General features: G+C 41.5%; 2 protein-coding genes across 2 annotated transcripts in view; both read right to left on the bottom strand.

Moving 5' to 3' along the window:
- Positions 1–487: 487 nt before the first annotated feature.
- Positions 488–6,236, bottom strand: LOC134319829 (enoyl-[acyl-carrier-protein] reductase, mitochondrial). The gene is made up of 10 exons (XM_063001081.1): positions 6,095–6,236; positions 5,656–5,753; positions 4,982–5,113; positions 4,728–4,871; positions 4,014–4,116; positions 3,164–3,266; positions 2,471–2,544; positions 1,634–1,694; positions 1,486–1,558; positions 488–1,193 (listed from the first exon to the last, which is right to left on the bottom strand). Exons 1-10 carry the CDS (start codon positions 6,226–6,228, stop codon positions 1,033–1,035), a joined length of 1,083 nt encoding a protein of 360 aa, XP_062857151.1. The 5' UTR covers positions 6,229–6,236; the 3' UTR covers positions 488–1,032.
- A 666-nt stretch (positions 6,237–6,902) lies between these two features.
- lama2 (laminin, alpha 2) overlaps positions 6,903–20,307 on the bottom strand; it is a 129,604-nt gene continuing 116,199 nt past the window's right edge. Inside the window, exons 54-64 of the mRNA XM_063001777.1 lie at positions 17,849–18,000; positions 17,588–17,764; positions 14,789–14,975; positions 13,552–13,614; positions 11,180–11,292; positions 10,572–10,761; positions 10,155–10,313; positions 9,534–9,687; positions 9,310–9,440; positions 8,501–8,714; positions 6,903–7,631 (exon numbers count right to left, since the gene is read on the bottom strand). Coding sequence (XP_062857847.1) covers positions 7,477–7,631; positions 8,501–8,714; positions 9,310–9,440; positions 9,534–9,687; positions 10,155–10,313; positions 10,572–10,761; positions 11,180–11,292; positions 13,552–13,614; positions 14,789–14,975; positions 17,588–17,764; positions 17,849–18,000 — 1,695 coding nt within the window. The 3' untranslated portion in view covers positions 6,903–7,476. The remainder of the gene's footprint in view (positions 7,632–8,500; positions 8,715–9,309; positions 9,441–9,533; positions 9,688–10,154; positions 10,314–10,571; positions 10,762–11,179; positions 11,293–13,551; positions 13,615–14,788; positions 14,976–17,587; positions 17,765–17,848; positions 18,001–20,307) is intronic.

The following is a 20,307-nucleotide window of genomic DNA, read 5'->3' as shown; positions in this document are numbered from 1 at the left end:
GCCAACCTATCAACGGGCTTCAGCTATCCAGACATAGCCAATCATGTCTGTTGTGGATGCCCAGCCAAACCCGGATCACAGCAGTAGGGGTGCAGGGTCACGTTTATGATTCTTTCATTTTTCTTTATCTTGTGTACTTTCTAACTTTCTTTCTTTTTTGTTCCTGCTGCAGAATGCTTTGTATAAAATACTCAAATGCACAGTGTGAGTTTTTTTTGCACTTACAAAGTAAATTACAGCTAAAAGGAACTGATGGTAAAAAGCCTTGATCAGGGGTCCAATAGAGGCAACTTGACAGTGGTGGGCTCTTCTGATCAACAGTCCTGTACCTTAACCACTGAACTTCTGCCCTGTTTAGTTTTTTAATCTTTTCTTTTGCTTGTTCTTACTGACATTTCTGATCCACCTACAATTCACACCAGACTTTCATCCAAGTGTTTTTTATCCACTGTATATTTCACCACACCAGGATTAGGAAGGACCAAAATCAAGTCAAATCAAATTTATTTGTATAGCATTTTTTTTTACAATAGACATCGTCTCAAAGCAACTTTTCAGAATCCAGGACCGACAGACCAAAAAACCCATGGTGAGAAGGCACGGGTGACAGTGGCAATGAAAAACTCCATTCAGATTAAAGAAAGAAACATTTGGAGGAACCAGGGACTCAGCAGCGACCTCCATCTTCCAGTAACCTGCAAAGTGTCCTGCAAAGTAACCGGCAATCTTTTTTTTTTCTGTGACTGAATGACTAGAACTGTTTACTGTTTTTCTTTGTCCAAAAAAAAACACATAAGATCTTGAATGACGTCCCTGTTCCCTCTTCACTACAGTTGAAGACTTCTGTATCAACAGGGCTAACTGAACCCATTAAAAAGATTATGGAACAGCGGTCGTTTGCCAAGGTCATTAAGAAAACCCAACCTGTCAACTTAAACTGAAATGAAATGTGTCCAGATGAATATGGTGACGCTGTCCACAGTCAAGCATGTAAAGCACTTAGCTTAGATGCTGCTGTATTTGTACATGCTGCTACATGATGAGCACGTGTTTGCGATGGTGTGACTGGAGCGTGTCGTGTAAAGCACGTGAGTATTGGTGAAACGGCGTCTGAATGCAGTTTGGAGGTCGGAGGCGGCCAGATCGGACAAAATCACACACCGCATCCAACATCGACTTCAAACGTTCCTTATCTGGGAAGAAACACACACACACACACACACACACACACACACACACACATTAAAGATAAGGAAAATTGATGTGATTTTCATCTGAGGCAGTTGCAGCCTAGTGGATAAGGCATTGGACTAGTAATCGAAAGGTCACTGCTTCAAGCCCCACCACTGCCAGGTTGCTACTGTTGGGCCCTCGAGCAAGGCCCTTAACCCTTAACTGCTTATACAGTATACCGTCACAGTACTGTATGTTGCCTTGGATAAAAGAGTCTGCTAAATGCCGAAAATGTAAATGTAAATATTTCACCTTGCCTGTGGTTCCTCTTCCACTGGGTCATCCAGAAGCCCTGCAGCGTGATGCTTCTGAAGATGAGGGATTTCTAAAAAACATTATTAGAGCACAAGTGAAGAAATGATATGAAGAAACATTAAGAATGGTTAGATGTTAAACTTACAGCAGGTATCTGCAGAGGTTTCTTAGCCATTCCTCCGTACGTCACCAGGGTTCCTCCACAGCTGATGGTGAGAGAGGAAGAGCAGCGTTCACACCAGAGTCATTTAGCGTGTTTTTTTTTATGATTATATGATTTATGAATAATGGATTCAACTTGGGAAACTAAACAAAATGCTTCTCCACAGTCTATATCTACACACACTGGCCACTTTATTAGGAACACTGTGCTAGAACGGGGTAGGAACCACAATTGCTATCAGAACAGCTTCAGTTCTTGAATTCTTGAGGTGGCATGATTGTATCATATAATCACTTGATATTTGTAAGCTGCACCTTCATGCTGCCAACTTCCTGTTCTGCCACCTGCCAAAGCTGCCCTTCGTCATGATAAATATTTTCTCAGTTTAAGGAAGTGTAACCTGATGTGGTCAGCTGTTCTTGCAGCCAGTTCACTTTCAGGTTTCGATGCTTGAGTCACTTAAACATTTCTGTGACCATTGTCTTTCAATATCTTTCATTCACAAATTGCTTTCCTGCTCAGAACTGCCATTCACTAGATGTTTTTGTGTGGTTTTGTGTTAATTAAAGACACTATTGAGGTAGAAATCACTACAGATCAGCACCTCCTAAAACCAGTAGTCAACCAGACCACACTTAAAGTGGACTAGATCTGAATTTTTTCTGCATCCTGATGTGTAATGAACATAAATCAAAGCCTTTCTCATGTCTGTATGATTTAATAAACTGTGCCGGGAGCTCTGGTACTCACTCCTAACTCTGATTTATTACTCTGATGGAGCATAAAAACAAACTGTAAAGACAAAGATGGTAAACGTACTCTAAATGAGAGAGCACCAGTCCTCCACTGAGTCCTCCAACACAGTTCAGTCCCAGTTTGGGTTTCGGGATCTCCTAAAACAGCAGAATGGTAGCTCATTAGGGATGTAACGATACACTCTACCCACGTTGCGATGCGATTCACGATACTGGGTTCTTGATACGATTTTTTCCCCGATTTTTTAAACTGAAATTGAAGACAAATTATGACAAAGTTTTCTTTTATTACTTCTTTAAAAAAAATAAAATAAAATACTGTATTTGTGATTATCTTTTATTGATCTAAATAATGAATGCCTTTTTATTTCTGAGGTAAGTACAAACTATGCAAAACAATTTTGAATTAAGCCCAATTTGGCTGAAAAACCCCAAACCTGACAACCAGGCGTATAGCGCCAGTGACGTCAACCAGGCGAGGTGTATAGCGCCAACGCCCTCTGCTGTTTAAAGTCAATATTGATTCATTTTACATGTCAAATCGATTTGAATCGTGGAATTTGTGGAATGTGCATCGTTACATCCCTACAGCTCATGATTGTTTGAACAGTAAGAGTAAAAGAATAACCTGCAGTGCATTATGGGTTATTTATAAATTTTTATAACACAGAACGTGTTGCAATAAGAGTTCCAGATGACAATAACTTAACTATACATAAATTCCAGCATTTAATACTGATACAATAATCACTGGTACCTGAAAGACATGATGGAGCCCTGACGACATCACTTCCTCCTCTGTAATGACATAATCAGCCCCCTGAGCCTGGAGTTCCTCTTTCAGCTCTCCACAGTTTGGCCTGGAAAATAAATCAGTTGCACAGTGAAATGAGAGTCATGAGTCAGTTTTAACAGTCTTATTCACTCAGGCTTGTTGGGCATCAGTGGGCATTACTGTAACATTGCCCCTATATTTACATTTTAGGCATTTAGCAGACACTTATATCCGAAGGGACTTACAGTATACAGCAATCTGAGCAATTAAGGCCTAGGGGCTTTGCTCAAGGGCCTAACAGTGGCAGTGGTAGGGTTTGAACCAGCGATGTTCTGCTTACTAGTCCAGTACCTTAACCGCTAGGCTCCAACTGCCATTTCTGATATAACAGTCTCCACTCTTTTAAAAAGACTGTGGACTTTTGCACCCATTTAGTCAAAAGAGCTTTTCTGAAGCCAGGCGCTCAGGCACTGGTGTTATATAAGCATGCCTGGTTTACAGTCAGCATTCCAATTCATCCCAAAGGTACTGAGTGGGGTTGAGGTTGGAGCTCTGTGCAGGACACCGGAGTTTCTTTAAACCGAGCTTTTCTTCACGTCTTTATAGATCTTGCTTTGTGGACAGGAAAGGGCCTTTCCTGAACTGTTGCTGCAAAGTTGGAAGCACATAATATCCTTCATATAATTGATTGATTTATTGATTTATGTCCAAATAGCAATTGTTGTGGCTGAAACACACAAATTCTAATTGGAAGGGTTCATATACTTTTGTCCGTATAGTGTTTATTTATTTATTTAGGATTTTACCGTCATGTTTTACACACTTCGGTTACCTGTCTCTGATAATGTTGATAGTTTTGAGTCCGAGTGCCGCCGCTATCTGGATGACGGCCTGTCCAACAGCGCTGTTCGCTCCGTTCTGGATCACTGTGGAACCTGCAGTGATGGACAGAATCAGTTCAGAACTATAAGAATGATGGATGAGAATGCTAGAGAGTAAATAAGTAATAAATAAATACATAGCATGTATGCTAAATCTAATGATTTATAATAAAAAAGATAAGGATCCCAAACACAATACTGTCGAGGTTTCTATGATCTGATTAAAATAAATTCATTATTTAAAAAGTGAAAGGCCCTGAGATAAAGAGACGTGTTTCCATGAGATCAGGGTGAATCTATACAATGTAAATCTAGGTTTTGTTTGGCTGGAGGGGTGGCGGTGGAGTCGTATCATCAGCAGGAGTAACACTAATCCATCACTGTTAAGTCTAGATCTATGATGTGCTTTCGGCCCTGCCAGGCACCCAACAGACAAGACTGGCTTTCTATAGCTTTCCTGCCACTGCAACAGCGCCTGCTACTGACTGGATGAGGTGCCATCACAAGTTGACGACGTGACATCTGCATTTCAAAAACAAGCGCTCTCGAATCTCCACTTTAAATGTTTTCATGTGGAAAACCACATCTTAAAAACATCTTAATTTATTAGGACAGGATTTTAGGACCAAATATTTGTATTTCATAATATAAGAGAGCGCCCCCACCTGGTTTGAGGGTCTGGAAGTCATGCAGCATTCTGTAAGCAGTGCAGGGGTTGACATAGATAGTGGCAGCTCCCAGTAGAGACAGGTCTTTTGGGATGGTGAGCAGGTCTGTATGGTCACACACCACCTCTGTTCTCCATGTACCTAAAACACACACACACACACACACACACACACACACACATTATTGACAGATATTTACAGTTAATTTGCTTGTATAAGTCACATAATGTTGCACTAAACCACATTCTTACCAAATCCTGCATCCACGGGCACCACCCAATCACCCTGTTTTACATCGTTGACATCGCTGCCCACTTCCAGCACCTCCCCAACCCCTTCATTCCCACCAACAGCAGGGAGGGAACACAGGATGGGGTACGTCCCTGTTCGAAACACAGTGCACAATGCAGCATTATACTAGACTGATTAATTATTATACTAGACTGATTAATTATTATACTAGACTGATTAATTATTATACTAGACTGATTAATTATTATACTAGACTAATAATCGTTATTCTAGACTGATTCATTATTATACTAGACTGTAGCTTTTTAGCTGTGCATGGTTTTGGAGTGTGTCTGTGGGAATTTTATTCAGTCAAACACAGCATTTGTAAGGTAAGGAGTGGATTTTGGACTAGAACGCAATAATCACAATTAAGCTTATAACTGATTCCAAAGGTTTTTAGTAGGGTTGATGTCAGGGCTCTGTGCATGCCAGTGTTTCCCTCAAAATCAATCTTGTCAAATAATTTCTTTATCGACCTCCCTTCATGCACAGAAAATAGTCATGCAGGAACGTCTGGAATGTCTGTTACACTGTGTAAACACAGGACCATAGCAGTTTAGCAAAAGGTTACATTTAAATGAGGTGTCCAAATATTTTTTTGCCATATAATGTATAAATTTTATTTGTTTACCCTGCACCATGTTAATATCTGCAGGGTTAACAGGAGCTGCCAGCATCTTCACTCTAACACCACGTTTATTCAGTGAGGGCAGCACCAACTGCTTCATCCTAAGAAAAAAAGAAGCAATAATTAGAACTATTATTAATGAACCCTTCAGCCCTAAAGCATCAGTAATACTACAGTAGCTTTAACCCTGTCTGCTCCAGGGGCGCCGTACAATGGCTGACCCTGCGCTCTGACCCTAGCTTTCAAAGAATCTGGGATATGCGGAGGAATTTCATTGTTCTGTATATACATGTATATTTGTATCTATCACAAAGACTTTTTTCTTAATATTACTGTTTATCAATTGCAGAAAAAAGTTGCAGAAATGATTGAAAATCTTTAAACATGAATTGTCTGTGATGTTTAATTATTGGTGGAAACCCAAGAGAAAAAGTGTTTTTACCTTATGGTATCCAGTTCGGTGGTGTGTTCTTCATAAACGAGAGCAGAACACTGATGAAGGAACCTACACATTCTCTCTCTCTGCACTAACAACTTCACTCCATCCTGACTGATTCTGCACAGCAGCATCTTCATGGTTCAACCTGCTCCTCTGACCACCAGAGCGCTGGACTGACCGGCTTATATACAGCCGGAAAATCACTTCCTCACTTCTGATGATGGTGCAACGTCAAGTTTTCACATATCGTACATTCCACAGTGACAACCCTCGGTCTGAGCCCAAAGAGAGACTTTTTACTCCTGACTCAGCAGCGTAAAAGTTTTATAATGAAGCAACAGCTTGTTGCACCACTGAAGATGAACTGGAGAGGAGAGGAAGTAAGAAGAAGAAAGACAAAAACTGGGAAAATGGAGGAAAAGAGAAAGACAAAAACAAAGAGTAAAAATATGAAAAATAAAGAATGAAGGAAAGAAGAATGAATCGTTCCATTTACAAACCAACTTTATTACATGAACTGACCTGTGTCACACACAGATGAAACGTTATTTAAATCTAGCCATGTGCATCATTACATTGTAATTACACCTGTCATTTTAAACAGCCAGAATATTTATATAACGTTTGCAGCTAATCTACCTACTGACATGCCAATCTCCTTACAGGCGAAATAAAATGCCAAAACCATCAAGATCCATCAAGAAGAGTTTCATTATACTCCTGATCTCTAACTATTAATATTATTAAACTAATAAAAGCGTCTGTAGCCGTAACCTTTTAGCTTTAAAAAAAAGAGAGACAGACACCACAGTGAACAGCTCATCATCAGAGAAAATATATTTTAATATACAGCACTGTTAGCTACTGAGTACAGTTAGCATCTCACACTCCATGCAGTGGTACACGATTTCACTTCACATGTCAGTCATATCCCTTTATAGATTCACAAAACACGCCAATATTGCTAATAATCAATAAAATCCAGTAAAAATGTAACTAGATTTTAATCATTGATAGCCACTTTGCACATGTATTAGCGTAGCATTTCTGCCAAGCCTTCATTAGCCTGTTTAGATCCAAGTTTCTTTTAATTCAGTGTATGGCAGGATTTTATAAACGTGTGTGTATTAATGTAAGATAAAATAACTGGTTTAAACCTCTGGTTAACCAATTAGAAGTGCGTTTTTATACAGATTTTTGTAAAAAGTCAGGAGTTAAGAATCATTGCAGCTCAAAAACAACAGGTTGTGTTCCTACACATCTTAAATCAATTCCTTGATTTGGGTGAAATAGTTCTTTTTAATTTTCAGTTTGTTTTAGAATCATGTGATCTGAATCAGATTTGGATGGCATGGGATGAGCTGGTAGAACTGTGTGTTGTGTATCTATGCGGCCGGGCAGGTGAGTGGCTGTACTCCTTTAATCTCCAGAGCTTTGTTAAGCTGGATCTCCAGAACCTTCCCGGCTTTAGTGAGCTTTATATTCCTCATGCAGCCTTTAAACGGAGCACTGATGGTCAAACCAAACTGCTTCAGACCCTCTGGAACACACAAACAAGAGAGAGGAGAAAATCAGATGGATTATTTTATTACAGTTGATGGGTACAGCGGGCACAGGGTCATACGTTTAGAGGCTTTTTGTTTTTATATATTTACAGTTAAGTGTTCCCAGAGATTTAGTCTTTTACGTTCCTGCTTTTTCAGAGCCAATTGTTTTCTAAACCCTGTGTTCCCAGAGTCCTGTGTTCCCAGAGTCCTGTGTTCCCAGAGTCCTGTGTTCCCAGAGTCCTGTGTTCGTGTTCCCAGAGTCCTGTGTTCTCAGAGTCCTGTGTTCCCAGAGTCCTGTGTTCGTGTTCCCAGAGTCATGTGTTCCCAGAGTCCTGTGTTCCCAGAGTCCTGTGTTCCCAGAGTCCTGTGTTCGTGTTCCCAGAGTCCTGTGTTCCCAGAGTCCTGTGTTCCCAGAGTCCTGTGTTCGTGTTCCCAGAGTCATGTGTTCCCAGAGTCATGTGTTCTCAGAGTCCTGTGTTCCCAGAGTCCTGTGTTCTCAGAGTCCTGTGTTCCCAGAGTCCTGTGTTCGTGTTCCCAGAGTCATGTGTTCTCAGAGTCCTGTGTTCCCAGAGTCCTGTGTTCTCAGAGTCCTGTGTTCCCAGAATCATGTGTTCCAGAAGTCCTACATATGTCCAGAGTTGCATGTTCCTGAATGTTCTAAATTTCTGTTTCCAAGTGTTCTCATTGTTTGGCGTTTCCTGAATTCTACATGACCAGAGCTGGATGTTCATACACACCTGTGTTTAATGAGTTCTACATAGATATAGTTTAACAGTACACGTTAACCCCTTGCTGTAATACTACTGGGTAGCAAACTTTAATAACAGTGCCTAGTGTGAATGCAGCTCATGCTTGGACTTACCAGGGTATCCACCAACAAAGACAGGGTCGTTGGTGTCGGCAGAAGGGGATGTGGGGTCCGGGCTGGCTGCCTCCCACTTCTTGCCATCCACGATCAGCTCAAGGCGGTGCTTCTTTTTGTGGGCGGTGACAGAATGCCACTCTCCGTCACAAAGCACGGCTCCGTCATACGCAGCTGTGACCCGCCCCGCCCCATTATCAGTGTGGAACAGGAGCTGTGGAACACACACAGGATTCTGGCTTTGAAAACTTATTCTCAATGAGAGCTGGATATGCCGAGCAACAGCAGTGTGGAGTGGGCGGAGCCAGCAACACAACAAAGGTAAGAGGGGCTCTAACTTATGCAATTGAGGATAAAAGTGGGCGGAGCCGGCTACACAACAAAAGTAAGAAGAGTTCTAATTTATGCAAATGAGGATGAAAGTGGGCGGAGCCGGCTACACAACAAAGGTAAGAAAAGTTCACATTTATGCAAATGAGGATGGACGTGGGCGGAGTCAGCAACCACAGGACTCCTGAGTGTGAAACCTTTACTTCCTTTTATTTAATACATTTAATTTTACCAACTGCTTCGGTCTGGTCAGGGTCTCAGTGGGTCCGGCATCACTAAATGCAAGGCAGGAATACAACCACAAATCTAGGGTATGCCACAGGGCAATTTTGGAGAACATCTTTCAGTTCTAGACTGACGACAGCCATGTCACAAAGCAAGACAACTGTCAAGATTCTAAGTTTCACTTACCCACCCACCCACTCACTTACCCACCCACTTACTCACCCATTCACTCACTCACCCACTCACTCACTTACCTTTCCCTTGACGAGTTCAAGGCCGAAGCCATCCGTTTTTTGGCTGCTGATTCCTAGAAGAACTCCACTGCTGCTGCTTGTACGGAACTCTACATCCAAGGACACGTCGTTTCCTACTTTATACGTAGCCACTACACACACACACACACACACAATATTAATCACTGCAACAGCTGTTTTTGTAGTATTGAACCAGGTATTTGGTGATTTGGGACACAGCTAACCTGCTTTGGCATATCCGGTGCCGTCAAAGTAGTTGCCGCTCTGTGATTTGCTGAAGCAGGTTCCCACCCGGTAACTGGAGGTGGGATTTTCCAGATTCTGCGGCCCGTTCAACATTTTGAAATTTCGAATACAGCCGTTTATACTGTACACCACCTACACACATCAGAACAAATGAAAGGGATAAAAGTGTAAGAGAAAAATCACCACACATAAACCAGGCCTATTGGCTACATTAACATGTATTATATCCGTGTGAATTATTTAACTGCTGTACGTATATTGTGTGTTTACATCATTAAGATTTTATTTTATGTCGTTTTTTATGTTTTAACAGCACTTTATCCTGGTACAGGAATCACTGGGTGCAATGCAGTAACTAGTCATAGCAGGTCTAGTTTCATCAAGGACAGGGTGCCAAACCATCTTGAAGCTTCATCAGACATAGCCGGTCAAGTCTGTGTTCCTGCCTGGCCGGGCGATAGTACAGCTGAGATTCAAACCCAGAACTTAGCAGTGGTGGGCTAGTACTGCACCACCCCAACGCTAAAAATTACGATGATTTTATTAATATTAGTAGTAGTATATTGCTGTTGGTGTGTGTGTGTGTGTGTGTGCAGTACCGGTCCTATGCGCTTGGTAGTGTAGTTTAGTGGAAGTCCTCCAACGTACAGCATCCCCACCACGTCCAGGATATCGGCTTGTTTTGGGCTCACCGTGTGTTTGGTAAATTTATTGTCCACTGTCAGGATTCCTCTCTGTTTATCCCTACGTACACGGATCTACACACACACACACACACACACACCATACATGTTAAAGGAATCACATGGTGCCATCCAGTATATTTCACCAGTCACTACATGAGTTGTATATGATAGATTAGTTTAACCATTCAATTATTTTATAATTTCCTACAATTCAGAACAATCACTCTCCAAACACAGGAGTAGGACCTTTATGGGAAGTTCTGAAGTACAGACTGTGTTTTTTGGTCTGTATGTCTGTTTAAGAGTACTTTAACACCACCACACACAAACCTTGTGCCAGTGGCCGTCGTTGATGATGCGAGGAACGCTGATGGACGTGTTTCCACTGCCGAGGTCGAAGCTCAGGTGAGCAACTTTCTCCTTTATCTGCACTGTGGCAAAATCAGCATGGTTTATTCTGGCCATGTAGAAAACCAGACCTGATTCTGCTTCAGTTCTCAGTTCAAACTCGATAGCCAGACTTAAACACACACAAACACACACACACAACAAAATGTTACTGAACACATCAGGAGGTGTGGAGATCAAAATCTTACATACACAGAGAAAACGGTCCAAACACCTTAATCACATATGAAGACAGAATGTATGATGAATGAATGATAATGACTTAATAATCGACTGATTTTTTATTTTCTTTTATTTTTTCTGCTCGCGTATTTAGACATAGCCACAGCAGATTATTTTGGTCCACATATCCGATTTGGTATACCTGATGTGAGATTTGAATCCTGGATATCATCAATAGTGGAATAATGATTAGTAATGGTAACTGAATGATGAATATATTAATTATGGTGATAGAATGATGATGAATGATGGAGACTGAAAGTAGATGAACGAATGATGCAGAATAAATAAATGATGACATTGTTCACCTGTTCTTCACTTTCTTGTCGTCAAACTCGAAGGCCATGTGACTGTTTCTGGACAGGCCAAACTGCTTAGATAACTCCAGGATTTCAGGCTCTGCCCCCGCCGCACAGCCAAACTGCATGATTGGATAAACAGAATGTCATTAAAATGTTGATCATAAATGTCAAAAATATTTTTATCCATTTTCTTATTACATTTATTATTTTTTTCTTCTTTCATGTCTTTTTTTGTTTTTATCTCATTTTTTCTTTCATTCTTTTTCTTTATTAAATGTTTGTTTATTTCTTACATTTTAAATGACTGCCTAAATAAATAAATCATTTCAAGTATTACATTAATAAAAGAATAAATTGTACATTTAGCCACTAGATGGAGCAATAACACAAAATCTGAGCTTCCTGCTTTCTGCAGTCTAGCGTTCTTTAATCGATCACGAACTGCTGTAATCAATTACACTCATCATCATCGATTACAAACTGATTTATTAAGCTTCACTATTCTAAGGAAAACAAAGATACAAAAATGTTAAATAAAAAAAATAAACAATACTTTATTTCTTATTATCTTTGGATAATTATCTTTATTCTTTAATAATGCCTCCTTATTTTCTTTTCGTTTTTAATTATACATTTTTAATTTTTTTATTTTATTAATTAAAGCTTAAAAACTTTTAATAAATTTATATTTGGCTCAGTACAAATATAGATGATTCAACATGTTCTAGACGTATGACATTAACTGCTAACCTGCTACATGCTAATTATCCCAGTAATAAAATGATTTAAATTACATTTATTTAGATTTCCTGTTAAATTAAAATAATATATGTACTGTACTGTAATATGTACTGTAATATATGTACTATAAACACATGTACTATAAAAGTCAAAAGTTTACATACACTAACATAAATAGACACGCCATGTCATGCTAGTCCTCAATTTCTGTTGCGTATTTCTGTAACTGAATGATTGGAACATGTCTCTTTGTGCTGAAGCTCTTTTATAAGATTGTTTTTTTTCCCTAAACAATCTGCTGGGTCAGAATTGTACAGACAACGATTAGTTTAGTTGTGTCGAAAGCTCAATACTGTAATTTAAGCTCACAGCATGGTCTCCTAATTCCTCATTACTGATTAAGTTTAACTGCAGCTTCTAGTCCTCAAGGTCTGGAACCCAAAACCCAAACTGTCACCTTATGATAAGAGGATTTGCTAAGAGGAAATGTGTCTAGACAATCAGATGTAATATGACAAGCAACAAAAACAGCATACATTAGAGATGGTTAAAACATGTCAGTGTCCACAATCAAGCGAGCTTTACATCACCAATGGCTTAGAGGCTGCAGCACAATTAAAAATCAGCACTTTAAAGCTTGACTAAAGATCACATAGACCAGGGATGCCCATACTTTGTGACTCAAGATCTACTTTTTCCAGTGAATAGGTCATAATCTATTTATATTGATGTTATCAGCATTACAGGGCAAATGAATGAAAAACACTCTAAGCTCATAATGATTTGATGATGGTGTCTGCCAGGTTTGTGTAGTCTGCTGATGCCATTTCTTATTAATCAGCAGTAAGGATGGAAATAGATCAATATTTTGACTTCATTATTTTCATGTTAAAAAGGCTGATTCACATAAAGCAGGTTGATATAAAATGCTGTCAAATATGTAGGACATTTTCTTATGTTCGATACTTTTCTTCAGCCAGCAAGTTCCAAAATTGTCCAGTAGAAGCCCCCGAGTTCATCTGAATGTTAGTCGGCAGGGTTAAAATGACCTCTTTTAGAGCAGATGGGTCCTTGTGGAACAACAATGAAAGGTTTAATGCCAGCACATCAGCTTCAGCTGTACCATCAAATGGAAAACACATGAATGTAGAAATCAGTTCAAGCAATCTAAAACCTTAAAAATACTGTTTGAAGTCTAATAAAATGTTGCGAATTTGCTTATTGTATCGTGCACTATGCAGTTGCAGGCAAAAGTGCCGGTGAAGTGTGGCATAGTTACTGTAACAAATAGTAAATTAAAGAGACATTGGCCACATTTCACATCCGTCAAGTAAGACAGTGTTGAAATTTGACAGCCTGATTGAAAGTAATATAAATTTAAATGAGGTGTGATCTTCCAATGTGCGCATGCGATCGACGTATCGGGCATCTTTGACATAGATGAAAAAAAAGCAGGAACGTCATCCCTGCACGACAGCCTGTAAGCACATGGCCATGTAAAGCTCGCTCGACTGTAAATAATGTCACCAACGTTCCAGCAGCTTTTAATTCAAGGCAGAAGTCATGAAAGTTTCAGACTGCCATGGACATACATGTTTCTCACAAGTGTGTGTAAATGTGTGTGTGTGTGGCAATACCACTGTGTGGGAGACTTCAACTGGCGCTGCAGGAATGGTGACAACATCAGCAGGAGGTGTGGCCTAAAAGCAGCAGGGTAAAGAGGTAAAACAGCGTCATGCAACGACATAAAGCTGCCAAAACATGTCAGCGATGATATGCTTCTGTATTCAAGTTAAAAAACATTGCAGACACGCATGAACCTGAACCTGCAGGTGGGTCGTGACCAAAAAAAAATGAGTTGCAGAGAAAAAGAATAATAATTAAATAAAACTGTATGCAAACGCCCCCTTGTGGAGGCTTTATATTACATCTTGTAAACCACAGTGGGAGCAAATTGTACAGAGCAGAGCAGAGAGAGTAAGATGCGATTTTTGTGTTGCCTGGGTCAGGTAAAAATACTGGACATAACTTGAAAAATGTTTAAAAAACCCTGCTGTAGGTGGATTGGATTGCCCAACGCTGTACACGCCCAATAAAGACACATTCAAATGGGGCGCTCATTTGCACATATGTCCACAGGCACACTCCAAAATCCTGTGGGAAGAACTGTGGTAGCTTGTAAAGTTGCAAATGATGGCATGGGTTTGAAATAGAATTTCTAATAATAAGCTTATAATCGGCGTCCACATACTTTTGGCCAGATAGTGTATCATAGTTTTATGAACGTTCTTATTCCTTCTGCGTTCAGCCATAAAAAAGACGCTTTGTGTGTGAAGTGTGGACGTAAATTAAAAGCTAATGTTAATTATTACTGTTATTAGATGTAATTATTATTGTTGATTATTATTGATGTAATAAAAAGGAGTCCAAATACTTTAGATCATCATGTTTTAAACACCTGATCTAACATTTTAGATCATGGTAGAATGTCGAAAAACAGACGTCGTCAATCTGCCAAACATGTGCGAGATAAAAGCATGACAAACATTAGCGCTGATGCAATTAGCAGCAGCTAGCGGAGAGGGAAAAAAACTATAAGAAGGAGCTAGCATAGCATAGCATAGCCTAGCGTAGCATAGCGCTCTTTCTCTCTATTTCTCCATCTATCTCCTTCCACTTTGCTCACTATCTGTCTCAATATTTCTTCTGTTGTCACCCCATCTTTGAGGCTAATGGCCTGGAAAAGTGCTCCATTTTTATAGCGTCCCCTCCACACACACACACACACACACACACACACACACAGCAGCTGCTCTTAATTCAGACCCGCCACACACCAACACTTCTACCCACAATGCCTCAATCAAGACGTACAGTGGAAGGTTGAGATGGCGGCCTCACTGCCACAGTAGGTTTGGTCTCTGGTTTGGTAGGTGGCGCCTTTTCCTCCTCTTCCTCCTCCTCCTCTTCCTCAGGAGATACTGGAGGGGGCGGGGCTAAATCCGGACACAGCCCAATTTCAGCATTCTCGAAGGCCACTGGCTGAGAGAAGTCCATCGGCCTGTTTGATTGACAAATAACAAAATGGCTTTTAAACTTAATGCATTTAACAGACGCTTCTATCCAAAGCAATTTATAATTGTGACCGTAAACAACACAAGCAGTTAAGGCCTAAGGGCCTTATTCAGGGGCCCAACAGTGGCAACATGGCAGACCTTCCAATCAATAGTCCAGTAGCTTAACCTCTGAGCTACGACTGAGTTTATTGGTGCTGTCCAGTTTGCATTTCCAACAAGCCTGGGTCCTGGGTTTGATCCTCACATTCTTCTGTGTCTACATGGGTTCCTAACCACCTTTCAAACACATGCAGAAGGTGGGTTGGCTGCTCTAAACTACCCCTACATGTGAGTAAGATGGATGATGGATTGGTGTCATGACCAGGATGAAGATGTTAATAAAAATGAATGAATGAATGAATGGATGGGTGAATATGTTGAATATGTAAGGTAACGATGGTAGTGTTGATGTTGCAGTGCTTCAGCATCTCAGGTTTAATTCCTAACTTGGCCACTATATGGACTGACTACTCAAAGTTACCCATAAATAAAGGTTTTTAAACCTACTGCTTCTATCCAAAGCAATTTATAATTGTGACCCTAAACAACACAAGCAGTTGAGGCTTAAGGGCCTTGTTCAGGGGCCCAACAGTGGCAACAAGGCAGAACTTCCAATCAATAGTCCAGTACTTTAACCTCTGGGCTACCACTGACCTTTACGACTGAGTTTATTGTGTGATGTGCTGTCCAGTCAAGGATTGAACCCAGGTCCACAGGATGCATGCTGTTGTGTAGCATCCACTCTACCAGCTACCAGTCACACATGAAGAATGCTAATATGCTAAATTAAAAGTCCTGGATGACCAAGTTTTGTTTGAGTATAGACTGCACACACAAACACACACACACACAAACACACACACAAGCGCCCGGTGAATAATGGGCATGGTTATGAGCAAGGACACACTCGTTTAACGCTGCGCCACCGAGGTCAAGGGCTTCCTGACAGAGATTCATACTCGTCATTAGCGAAAGAAAAACCCGGCGATTCATTTATGACTGCACCTCAAAACAGCACCACGGGCCAGACCAGCGCTCATTTAAAACCACCACACACACACACACACACACACGGTCACATTTTATAAGATGGCGGTAACCTTCCTTCTTGTGTACGGTAGTAAAGCCTAATGCAGCTCATTGGATTTACAGCATGTTATTATGGCTGTGATTAGTTTACTGCCACAGTAAAAATTTTCTGAAACACTGCCGGCATTTTTCGGTTAGCTAGTTCGGACTCCAGGTCGTCAGTAGGTGGAGAACATGCTCTGATTTTTAGATCATCGCAAAATCAGAGACGGAACAGGGCAACATTAATTGCAACAGCCACCTAATCTCAACATACTGAAAGTCCAGTACTGACACTAACATGGGATGCCATGTTTAATTCTACACTGAGACATTTGGGATGAATTGGAACTTGGATCCAACATCAGTGCCTAACCTAAAATGCTCTTTTGTAGGTGGGATTTACCCTTTTTGCTTTGTTCCAATTTGGATATACTCAAATTGGCAGTAGAATAGGTTGTACCAGAAAGTTAAGTACTGGCACAATTATAAGATGCCACCTTCCCAACGCCTAGATTTAATACCAACAGCAACAACAGCCCAGCCATGAAGACACACAAGCAACACCAGCCCACCACTTCATCAGGAACTTCATGCATCAGGTTTCCACACAAACCTTGAATCAACATGTGCAATGCAAATTATCAGCTGAAGCAGTGTAAAGCACACCACAGCTGGACTGCAGAGCACTGGAAACACATTCTCTTCAGTGATCTGACTGTCTAGTCTAAGGAACAGATCTAGATTTAGCAGATGCCGGGAAGAACACGAATTTGCACCAAGCGAATGGTGCCAGCTGTAAAGTATGGTGGAGGAGAAATCGAAGAGATGCTTTCGGCTGGGAAATTCTTAATGCTCTGGCATACATTGGCAATCCACAGAACATTGCCTAACAGTGGCAACATGGCAGACCTTCCAATCAATAGTCTAGTACCACTGCCTCGGATCAACATGTGCAATGCAAATTATCAGTTGAAGTAGTGTAAAGCACACCACAGCTGGACTGCAGAGCAGTGGAAACACATTCTCTTTAGTGTAAATCACAATTTATTATCTGATTATCCATCTAGTCCGAGGAATGGATCTAGGTTTAGCAGATGTGGAAAGAACACGACCTTGCACAAAGTGAATGGTGCCACCTGTAAAGTATGGTGGAGGAGAAGCTGAAGAGATGCTTTCGGCTGGGGAATCCAAATTAGGGAAATGCTCTTTCTTGTTTAAAACAAGGTCCATACCGAAACGTCTTGGCCAGTTTGGTCTGGAAGATCTTGAGTGACCTGCACTGAGCCCTGACCCTAATACCTTTGAAATGAACTTGAAACATGAAACACTGACTGCAAAACGAATTACATTTCTGCAGTTATGTTGTAATTTTATGTGTCCATATACTTTTGGCCATGTAGTAAATATCAAAACGTGAAAATCTTAAACCTTGATGATCAGTTCAGTAAGCTGAAGGTGAGAGTGTGTGTCTGTGAGAGAAACATACACTGTGTTGATCAGCAGGTTCCATATACAGCCCTCGAAGGGTAGTCCAGGCCTCTGCACACTAAGCACCATGTCACCGGGCACCCCGCCCACAAACAGCCTCTGGATGCTGATTGGCTGATCAATTGGTAATGCCTGCTTTATCTGTGGCTCTTCGTCCACCTGCACTGAGAAGGAGCTGAAACAAACACAGTATTTCATCCATTTTAATTCCAGTTTGATGTTACATTTTTAAATAGGGGAGATGCTGGTAGGTTCTCACCTCCCTGAGTGTCGAAGGAGGCGCAGCGAGTGCTCGTGCCCGTCATGCAAAACCCCTCCGTCTGGTTTCCTAAGGACACGGCGTGGGTTTCTATTGCTGGTGAACACCAGCACCTCCAGACTTCCTTTATTCAACTGTATCGATATATACGGCTGCAGAGAGACAGAGAAGGAGATTTATTGTGGACAAAAGTATGTGGACACGCCTTCTGCCTCCAACTTTGTTTCAGACTCATTCCATAAAGACTTAGTTTGTTGAGTTGTTGAGGAACTCCAGCAGCCTACACAGAGACCTTTGGGATGAATTGGAACTTTGCTTGTCAGCCAGGCTTTCTCATCCAACACCAGTACCTGACCTAAAAATGCTCCTCTGTAGGTGGAATTTTCCCAAATTTCTCTCCTCACAGAGAGCCTCAGCACTTATGGAAGACCACACTACTTCGAGTTTCACATTCTGACACCTCAAACTGACAGTAGGAGTCGCTGTTGCAGCGGCAAGGTGATGAACCCCTAATGTCCGGTCGACTCAGGTCTTGGTGGAGCTGGGGTAGAGTACTAGATTGCTGCACCACTTGAGAATCTAACAAAAGCTCCTAAATTTTGTGAAGTCCTTTCAAAAAAGTGGAGATTTACATTTTCGGCATTTGGCAGACTTACAGTATACAGTTTAAGCAATTGAGGGTTAAGGGCCTTGCTCAAGGGCCCAACAGTGGTAACCTGGCAGTGGTGGGGTTTGAACCGGCAACCTTCTGCTTACTAGTCCACGACCTCAACCGCTAGGCTACAGCTGAGATCATTATAGCCAGAGAGGGGACAACTTCATGTTAATGCTCATGGATTTGGAATAGAGTGACCACATACTTCTGGTCACAAGTGTGTAAGCAAAATCTCTTATCAATAAACTGGGTAGCACTGTCGCTTCACAGCAAGAAGGTCCTGGGTTCCATTCCCAGGTGGAGCGGTCCGGGTCCTGTACTCCCACAGTACAAAGACGTGTAAGTGAGATTGTCCAACCACGATAAACACATGCAGATGCAATTCTGTGCTTTTTAAAATCCTTGTGATCAAAACTAAAAGCCACAAATAATCCATTTCCAAAGGGAACTTTACCCTGAGACACTTGGAAAGTTCTTGTGTTCATTTTCCGTACTTGTGGTTTGAGTGTGGACGGACCTGGCTGACCCCGCGAGCCGCGGTTTGAGAGCGGAGTGTGTTCTCAGGCAGGATTGAGCACATATACACTCTCCTCTCGAAGCGAGGCTGAATTACAGAGAGGTATGCGCGAGCAGGCTCGGCTCTCGAAAGCCCTCGTGGAGGGAATGAGTGTGGAAAAGAAAAAGAAAAAGAAAAAAAAGGCAGGACAGGAGAACATGACCCCGGGCTGCGTCCACTTCATTTACAAGCTGGAATGATTTTCAGAAGGGGACGCTCTCGGACGGCGTCTCGCGAGGAGCCGGCGCAAATTGGACACCATCCATCAGAGAGGCGCCGAATAAATCCGTTTTACGAGCGAGAGATGCACGAGGGAGAGAAAACGGGAGGGGAGGAGGTTAAAAGTACGACCTGCACCACGTAATTGATGCGCAGCTCTTCGGATGGAGTGAGAAACCGAAAAGACACCAGACAGTAATGACGGAGACGCAGAATGTCATATTTTAATTAAAATGATTAGCACACTCGCATCGGTTTTACTCCAGCCGGAGGAGACTGTTTTGCTTTATCTTGGCCGTAAGCAAACACACACACACACAGAGAACTGAGTCATTAATCTGAGTCACAGGTTATGGCCTGTGAGACAACCCTATGGGTTCATCCCTGAGGACCACAGAGCTTGTTGTCCTCCTCCTGATTCTTTCTCAGGTTTTCTACCTGTACATCTATCTGGTGCTCAAATCCAAGGGTTCACTAACTTTTTTAACTGCCCAACCACAAAAGCTTCCACAGACCACAAGAATAAACAAAATCCAGCAATTTTGAAACTGGAAATATTAATCAAGAGTGCTGATCAAACTCTCTTTCTCAGATTTCTTAAATTATTGTTTAGTTTTATGTTCCAAAATAATTTCTCCCTCTGTGAAACATGATCACATTCTCTTAATGACCAAATTAATCACTTATTATTTTACAATTTTATTTTCATCAACCGGGGCGGCACGGTGGCTTAGTGGGTAGCACTGTCGCCTCACAGCAAGAAGGTCCTGGGTTGGATCCCCAGGTGGGGCGGTCCATGTCCTTTCTGTGTGGCGTTTGCATGTTCTCCCCGTGTTTGCGTGGGTTTCCTCCGGGTGCTCCGGTTTCCTCCCACGGTCCAAAAACATGCAGTCAGGTTAATTGGAGACACTGAATTGTCCTATAAGTGAATGGGTGTGTGTTTGTGTGTGTGCCCTGCGATGGACTGGCATCCCGTCCAGGGTGTTGCTGTGTGCCTTGCACCCATTGAAAAGCTGGGATAGGCTCCAG

This window comes from Trichomycterus rosablanca, chromosome 9 (assembly GCF_030014385.1).
Source record: "Trichomycterus rosablanca isolate fTriRos1 chromosome 9, fTriRos1.hap1, whole genome shotgun sequence".
NCBI lineage: Eukaryota > Metazoa > Chordata > Actinopteri > Siluriformes > Trichomycteridae > Trichomycterus > Trichomycterus rosablanca.
Note: the sequence above shows the minus strand (reverse complement) of the source record. Positions and strands in the feature narration are given on the sequence as shown.